The sequence below is a fragment of the Merops nubicus genome, unplaced genomic scaffold, assembly GCF_000691845.1.
Source record: "Merops nubicus isolate BGI_N331 unplaced genomic scaffold, ASM69184v1 Scaffold51607, whole genome shotgun sequence".
NCBI lineage: Eukaryota > Metazoa > Chordata > Aves > Coraciiformes > Meropidae > Merops > Merops nubicus.
The window spans coordinates 287-9,045 of NW_008623298.1; the positions used below are offsets into that span (position 1 = coordinate 287).

At 38.8% G+C, this 8,759-nt stretch overlaps 1 protein-coding gene across 1 annotated transcript; it reads left to right on the top strand.

Moving 5' to 3' along the window:
* The first annotated feature begins 3,479 nt into the window (after positions 1–3,479).
* On the top strand, positions 3,480–8,751 carry CHMP5 (charged multivesicular body protein 5). The gene is made up of 7 exons (XM_008945014.1): positions 3,480–3,596; positions 4,346–4,392; positions 5,933–6,026; positions 6,107–6,178; positions 7,271–7,379; positions 7,516–7,628; positions 8,135–8,751. Exons 1-7 carry the CDS (start codon positions 3,567–3,569, stop codon positions 8,183–8,185), a joined length of 516 nt encoding a protein of 171 aa, XP_008943262.1. The 5' UTR covers positions 3,480–3,566; the 3' UTR covers positions 8,186–8,751.
* The last annotated feature ends 8 nt before the right edge of the window (positions 8,752–8,759 follow it).

Sequence of the window (8,759 nt, forward strand, 5' to 3'; positions counted from 1 at the left end):
AAAGATCACCGTTTTCCTTCCAGAAGGTTTATTTTGCTACCGAGTGAAGAGACTCACTCATACCTCATACTTGTCAGTGCTACCTGCACAAACCCAGGCACGTTCGTCGCCTGCATATCCCAGTGGCTGGGATGAGAAGTGTTTCTGGTGTTTTTCCCAATATATGTTATTTTATTGATGAAGAACCTGCGCTGCTTTTTAGCACTATTGAACCCAAACATAGCTCCGAGTACAGTTAGTTAGAATGGTAAATAAAGCATCTGCGTAAAAGGCAGGATGAGCTTTCCCATTGTTACTAGGGAATGCTTTGGTGGGTGATTAGAACCCCAAAATCTGAGATGCTGCTATTAATACTTTAGCCATTTCAGCACTAGAAGCAGAAAATCAGGAAGTCTTTTCCTCCCAGCAACAAGCTCCATGTTAGATTATTGAGAGCTGATTTTGACAGTTCCAATTTAATGTGCATTTTCTAATGTTGATGGAAATGATGACAAAACCAGCCAGAGTTAGCTGTGCCAGTAAGCTGCCTTCCACTAGGAGCCTGTTCAATCCCACTGGATTCTTGGGGTACATATTTAAACAGCCACTTTGACTGGCAACACCAGGAATTAATGATTTTTATCCCCAGAAGGTGGTTGTCACCACCACCCCAGGAGCTGCACGTTCTAGTTTATCCTCTTCTAGCCCTTTTTAACTACATTCTCTGAAAATTTGGCTGCACAATACAGAAAGTTAACTGAAAATCAGAATTTCAGGTTTGTTTTACATACATGGTGACTGGGCAACCAATGATGAGTTACAGGTTTTAAGATAAAAAATCAAGAGTCTGTGTAGGTGAGCTGGTGAGAATGAAGGGCTGGCTCCAAGCACAGCTCTTGGGTGCTAGGAAATGCATACTGTCACTGAGCTCTATGGCATCTTTTTGCCCTGTTTTGACAGCTTTGAGTTTCTGTGGATGGAACTAAAGTTCAAGACAGGTTTGCATACTAGAAAGCATGGGGAAAAACTTTTACAAAAAACTTTCTTTTACAAGTTTAAAGTTTATTCTGAAGTTTCTAGTACAGGTCCTACTGAAGGACTGTGATATCAGAGGTATCATTAGATTTTTTTTTTTTTTTGTCTGAAATTGCATGTGGCTTACTACTGAAGAGAGTTGTGTGAGATGTTAAGAAAACCTTGCACTGTCTCTTTAGCACGTTAAATTCAGCAGCTTGGAGACTGGAGTAGTGTCACTTTTGTGTTATTTTCAGTCTCGTTGTACTTGAAAGAGTCCAATTGCTTTTAAAATCTTTTATCATGTTACTTCCATGGTAATTAGCCACTAAATGGCAGTTAGGAGTTACTGTATTGGGTGAGCAATAATTAATGTTCCTAGCTATTTGTCAAAAAGATAGACAACTGTTGGGCAGTAATTATATCTGTGTTTTGGGTGTTTACCTGTGTATACAGAGGTGGTATGACCGAACCCAGTAAGATCAGCACACAATATGCTTGTTTTTCTGTGCTAAGAGAACAAGCATTACCTTTAAGCTATCTAAATAATTCAAGAGTCTTGCATTTAAAGAGCTAGTTCGGTGGGGTCACTGATCTGAAGTGTTTGTGGAAGCCTAGGAAACACTTCCTCCTACTTTTCTTCCATGGGTGTTACTGTTGAGTTTGCCAGCTGGCTGTGTGCTGAGTTGCTGCTCACACTGCTGCTGTGCTTGCCTCCACTTGGAACCAAGAGGCAGGTTGTTTTTTTTCATCCTTGCTGGCTGGGCACAGTCAGATGACTTGAAGCTGTCAAGAGGCTGGTAGGAGGAAGGATGCATCAAGAGCTGTGGCATTGGTATTGTTTTTACTTTTTCTGTGAAAAAACACTCAAAATTCATGTTTTTTCAGAGTAGTAAATAGGAAGCACAGGAACAAAAGGCTAACAGTTGTGATAACAAGGTTAAAATTCAGACTTATATGTGATGGTAGGTGGTGGTTTGTTGTTGAAATAAGCTGCAGTTCTGCTTAATAGGGATTTCAGATACCACCATCAATTGCTTTTGTTTAAATTGGGTAAACAAAATGTAGCAATTGTAGCAATGAAATGTTTCTTCTAGATAAATAAGGTCTGTTCTCCCCTCTCAGATCTCATTTTTAAAAACAGATCCCGTGTAAGGTGTGTGTGAAATTTTAATGCAATTAATTGATGTAGGAGAATGTCTCCATTTCCTGCTAGTACTGCCTAAAAGAACCATCGTATAAATAAAGCAAATAACTGGCTTTCCCCTGTGAAAGAGGCTGGCCTCAAAGATGCATTTAGCTGATGATCTCGAGGAGGTGTTACGCTTTGAACCTCCAAGAGTTTTAAAATTGCAAATATCTCTTATTCTTGCTGTTAGTAAAATATTTGTCATAATAGAAAGCTTAATACAGTTTTTTTTTCCATGCCAGCTGTGCCCAGGCACTTTCTCTCATGTGGAGCGCTCATATCAAGTGTTTTGCTTGGGATGCTTCTGGCAAATGCCTGTTACTGTCATAGAACAGAGATTTAAAAGGATGGTTGAGATCCCAGAATGCAAATCTGCATAATTATACATGTTTAGCCACACTCTTAGCAAGTCAGAATTGTAAATTTGCACTGATCGGTCTCGCACTCTGATTGGGACATCATTATATTTTAATCCCCAGAGAGGCTTCTTGGAATAAGAAGTTAATAAGCTTTATTTTGTTGTTTCCAGAGAAATGCTGTGGTAGTTGACTCGTGTTAAGGAGACTTTCTTTGGTTTTTTTTATGAATTTGTGTATGCTGTTAGAACAGTCTAATCCCATGCTTGGTTATGTAGTTGTTGCCTTCGACCCTCGTACGCAGGGGGGTTAAAATACTTTGGTAACGACAGCTCTGTGGTGTGCTTTGCAGCAGGGCTGCTAGGGTTGACTGCTGGAGGGCTCTTCCTGAGCTGTGCAGCTGCTGTTGGGATTCGGAGCAGAGTGGGTGCCAGGTGGAGCTGCTGTGTCCGGGCTCCCTTTGTTGGAGGGGATGGGAAAAGTGTCCCTCTGGCAAAGAAGTTTGGCACCTTTGAAAAAAATGGTTAAGCCTGGGCTTTTTAAATGTAACCAGGAATCCAGGTATCATTCTGAGGGATTAATGTTCTCTGCCCACCAGAAGTTAACCTCTAGCCTTGCTGAACACATCCCTGCCCTTTCTGTACAGCATGGTACACTCAGGTTCTTCTTTTTCTTTCAGTTTAGTCCCTGGCACTCATCAAAATGATTAGAACCTATAACAACGGCACAGCTTCTGCAAACACCAAATGTTTCTTGTGCTCCATATTGAAGGTGTTTCACTTGATCCTAATTTTGGATTCTCTACAAACTTTGAACTGTTTATAAAACCACTGAGTGAAGAAGCAATTCAGTTAGAAGCATAATGAAACCAGGGATGTTCTTTTTATTATCCAGCACCTGAATAAAACCTTAATGAATGTTTTTTCGTTTGCTTTCTCCATTGCGTATTAAAGGTGGATAGCAGAGCTGAGTCAATTGACAAGAAAATAGCTAAGCTTGATGCAGAACTAGTGAAGTATAAGGATCAAATGAAGAAGATGAGAGAGGGGCCTGCAAAGGTAAGAATCTTCTGTGGGATTTAAGCATGAGAGGATGTGACTCACGCTTCTTGTCATGCAGTGGAGTGATTTAGCCAGTTCATCAGGTTCTTAAATTGCTTCTTGCTCTACTGATGAGGTGTAAGCTCCTGCAGGATTGTTTTTATTCTGAAGCATCTCCCAGACATGCATCTTTGGAGTGTTTTCATTGTTTATTGTTTCTTCCAAAGTGTAATGTAATTCCTTCCTCAGAAGTAACTTGCTTCCCTTCTTCATTCTGTGTCCTGAATTAAGTCTGATAGAAAGGCTGTTTTGTTCAGCAAAAAAACCCCCACAGTCTCCACTATGCAGAAAGGGAGTAGGAACCCCCATTTTTGAAAGGACATGAACATGTAAATAAATTGTATCTAATAAAAAGAATAATATAAACAGTATTGTTGAGGTACCTTTTTCATTTTTAATCTGACCATTAAATTGTGTTAATGAAGGGTGGTTCTGATAGACTAGGTTTGACTTTTTATTCTGCCTATCAAAAAAAAAAATAAATCAAAAGTCAGAAATTTTGGAAGTATGTTCTATTAGAAGCTTAACTCATAAGACTTGGGTTAATCGTTACTGCAGGACAAACCCCGAATGTGACTATGGTTAAACTCTTCCCATGAGGAACTGAGGAATCTTTCAGGAAACTCAAATGCAATGCATTAGGTCTAAACAGTATACTTGAGTAAAGTAAAATATTTTTCTCCATGTAACAATATTGTGTCTTTCAGAATACGGTAAAGCAGAAGGCACTGAGGGTGTTAAAGCAGAAGCGAATGTAAGTTTTTAAACCTTTTTCTGTTTGTGATTACCAAAAGTCTGTTTCCTTTAAGGGGGGGTGGCACATGATTATTTCTCTCACCAGTACCCTTGCCTCTGAGCAGTCCTTAATGAAAAATGCTGACCAAGCCAGCCAGCCTTTCATAAGCGTCTCCTTACAGATTTTGTGTCAGCAGATTTGTGCCCTATTTGTATGTGAGCATACAAATTTGGACTGGGACAAGCTGACCTAAATCTGCTCATTATTAAAGCTATGCTTGGCTCCTAAACTTTCTGAGAGAGTGTGTCATTTGATTTTATTAATTGATTACTATAAATTCTGGACTTGATGACCTTGGTCTGGTTTACCGGAAAGTTACCTGCTCTCTGTGGACACCCTTTAGGACTTGAGCACATGTCACGCAGATAGTTGTGCCTATGCAAAAACCCAGAATGGACAGATTAGGTGGTCCTGTGGTCTGGTGTAGTCTACTGTCTTGGAAAGTGTCCAGCAACAAATACAAAGGAAAAAATGTCACAATAAGGCAAGTGTTCAGGGATGCTTCACTGGAATATTTTCTAGTCCCTGAACTGCAAATCTTTTAGATGCTTTCTGAGCCAAAGCTCATATTGTCTTGTATTTCATGTCCCTCAGAGGAATTGTACCTCTACAGGCTTGCTCAATTACTTGTGAAGTGTTTGTGAACTTTTATATAAGAATATGTTTCCAAAACTTGCTATGATAAGGAATGCAATGGTTTAGTTAAATGTTGTGAGGAGGTCTGCTGTGGTTAGGGTTTGTTGGTTTGGGGTTAGTGGTGGGTTGGTGTTTGGTGTTTTTTTACTATACTGCCTGCAAATCTTACTTGATAGTTGTTCCCCTATTTACAGTCACTGGGCCCCCCCCCAAATAGGCTGTCATCATATCCCTCAGTCATCTCTTTTCCACCTTGTTGAACAGTGATATATTTAGTCATTCCTTGTCCAGAAGCTGTTCAGTATTTGGATTACCTTTGTCTTGCAGACCTCCTACCTTGGGTGTTTGAAGAATGACTCCTTGATAGTTTTTATGCTTTCATTTTTATGTTTAACTTGACATATTTTGCGTTCCTGAAGGGGTATAAGTTTAGTTTTGCAAAGGATGACTTCTGTAGTTTGAAAGTCTTCCTCTTCTTTTTAGTTCTCCCTAACAGTTTCCTTTTGCTACCCTGTCCTCCCCCTGCTCCCTGGCCTGCAGAGCTGTTGTGCTTTGGATAACTGGCATCTCTTCCACTCTGCTTGCAGCGTGAGCGAGCGGAGCTCGGGGTGGTGACACCTGTGCTGGGTGAGCCTGTACAGGCGCGACATCGCGCTGGGCTCAAACAGCCCCTCAGCTCAGGGGCGGCTTGGTCAACTTCAAATACAGATTTTTATGAAGCTGTTCTGTGATTATTTATAATAAATAAAACCCCATAAATTAGAGTACTGACAATGATTTTTCAATTTTTAAAAAAATGGAGAATTTTTGTGGCCATAAGTGGTGTGGTGTTTTAAACTGTTACTTACATTGTTTTTCACAGGTATGAACAACAGCGGGATAATCTGTCACAGCAGTCTTTTAATATGGAACAAGCCAATTACACTATTCAGGCACTGAAGGACACAAAGACAACGGTAGTACTATATTAATCTCACGTTTGTTTCATTTGTGTAAGCTAAACAGGATACAAACATGTTGTTTGATTCTCTTCTAGGTTGATGCAATGAAACTGGGGGTGAAAGAAATGAAGAAAGCTTACAAGCAAGTCAAAATCGATCAAATTGAGGTAAGCTTCTGTAGTTTAAGTAATTAAAGAACAGAATGCACTGAAATAGTGATGAGTGGCCTTTGTAACTTTGAGGTAAGATGGCTGGTTTACTTCACGTGACTTTGCCTCCCCTTTTTATGAGACCTCCATCATAATTCCTTCCTGATTTCTCTGCTACTGCACAATCAGTTGTTTGCCATGGTGTGTTGGTGGTTGTTTCATTGCTGGGGTAATCTTTTTAACTCGCCCTTCCTTTCCTGTGCACCTAAGCATAAATGTTGGTGACTACTTCCTGCTATGGCTTTTTTTTCCATTTTTATTTTTCCTTATCTTAGCAGTATGCAGATTAGTCCTTTGCTCCATCAGTTGAAGATAGTGCCTGATGTAAAATAAAAACCCTAAACCAACAAACCGAACCAAGAAAGAAACCCCCCCCCAAAAAACCCTCCCAAAGAAACCAAACAGAAAATATAATTTTATTAAGTTTGCAAGGCCTGGCCCTGTCTTCAGAAAATACATTAAAAAAAAAATCCATAAGATCTCTAAGCATAATTTAAAGTGTGCTGCACTTAAACTTTTCTCAAATGCCAGTGCTGAATTCCTTTAAGTTCTCTTTCATATGCTGTTTTATATGTGGCCTGCATTATAAACCTTTAGGTAGGAATTGTTTCCTTATTTGTACCCAGGTACATTGCTAATAGTCATGCTGAAGGAGCTTCTAAATTTTGCTGTAGCAGAATTCGGCTTATTGCTTGATACTCTGTTTTTCTTTACATTTACTTTGTCTAGATTTCTTACCCTCGTGCTTTTCAAGGTTTTCAGTTTACCCTGAAGAACACTTAAAACAAAAGGATTTTGCAGAAAGGTGTTTCATTGTTCCTCTTTTCCCACATCATACGTACCCCATACTGTAAATTTAGTGGTAGTTAAAGCCACACTATAATGCTGACTGTCTTGATTTGTATTAATGGTACTTCAAAAAAAGATTTATGTATTAACAATTTTTGAGTGCCTTTTATGTTGAAATTATTAAACTGAATTTGATTAAGCTCTAATAAATTTAACTGAAACTATTAAATATGGACCAGTTGAAATTGTTTCTTGCTTCAGGACATACAAGATCAATTAGAGGATATGATGGAAGAAGCCAATGAGGTCCAGGAGGCACTGAGTCGTAGTTACGGAACACCAGAGATTGATGAAGATGACTTGGAAGCAGGTTAGGAGGGTGGCTGATGAATGTAGAAATAATAATACAGTGGTTTTTAATTTCGTTGGTTAAATACTTCAGGTGTTTAAAAAAAAAAAAAAAAAAATCCTTGCCTATTTTTTCCACCAACATAATTTGGTTTCAGAACTGGATGCGCTGGGTGATGAGCTTTTAGCCGATGAAGACAATTCCTACTTGGATGAAGCTGCGTCTGCTCCAGCAATCCCAGAAGTCACTCCTACTGACACGAAAAACAAAGTGAGTCCTTTCCTCTTTGAAAGCAAAATACATGTATTTATTTTCATTTTGGATTAATCACATTTGTTTTGATTGCTTGATACTTGGAATCCTTCATATTTTGAACAAAAGAAAAATGCTTAATATCCTATGTATTTGGATGCTGTATATGAAGAATACAGTGTACCAAATGCTCTTTATTATATTTTAAAGAACTAAAGTTTTTTAACTCCAGTCTAACATTGTCAGACTGCAAGTAGAATTTAAGTGCACCATTACTGCTCCTAGTATAGTTATTCTTAAAAGCCTAAGGAAAGTCTTTTGTATTTGTATTAAAGCCCTTAGGGCTTTAATACAGCTTCATAGCAAGGGAGAACACTGATGCTCTGTATTTGGATCCCAGCTGTTACACAGTGACAATGACAGATACATCACTTTCTAGAAGCTGTGAGGAAACCTTTCAGCAGATTTCAATATTCTGGTTGTTGGGGAGTTATTAGCCTGATACTTCTTTTTCTTTCTTGCAGGATGGTGTTTTGGTGGATGAATTTGGATTGCCAAAGATCCCTGCAACATAAAGGTTTCAAAAGCACAATGGATATAATGAACTACACTTCACAAAACAAATTAAGACCTTTTTTTTCTATTTTTTTTTTTTTTTTTAATAAATCCTGGAGAACTTGTCCTTCCAGTATGATCTTAATAGCACTACATCTTAGAACGCAGTATGAATGGCTGGTGGTATTCTTTCTTTGAAGAAAGTTGTTCTGCTACTGACTTTTCTATTAATGGAAAATTCGTCACAGTTCCCTCCAGTGGAAGCAGTCGGTATCATAGGTTTTGATTTCTGTGTGTTACGGGCAAAGTAATAGGTGAAGAGTAGTGGTGGCTGTTGATAGATGAGGTTTGACTTTGTATTTTGTTTCTGTTTCTTGAAAATAAGACTGTACGTCGCTGCTTACTCTATGTAAAATAGCTCCCTTATAACTATGTGTATTTGATAAAAGAATCGAAAGCAATTTTTAAACTACTGCCGTCTTGAGACTTTTATGCTATCGTATTGTAACCTTATGGAAGGCTGTAATAAATCGGGTTGTCGTTAACTTTGTGCGTTCTGTGGAGACATAAAGTCACGTAGCTCAGCTGCTGCTT

Coding starts and splice junctions, on each gene's coding strand:
- CHMP5 (XM_008945014.1), top strand. CDS start 3,567: ATGAAGAAGATGAGAGAGGGGCCTGCAAAG. Junction 4,393..5,932: donor GTGTTAAAGCAGAAGCGAAT/GTAAGTTTTTAA, acceptor TGTTTTTCACAG/GTATGAACAACAGCGGGATA. Junction 6,027..6,106: donor TGAAGGACACAAAGACAACG/GTAGTACTATAT, acceptor ATTCTCTTCTAG/GTTGATGCAATGAAACTGGG.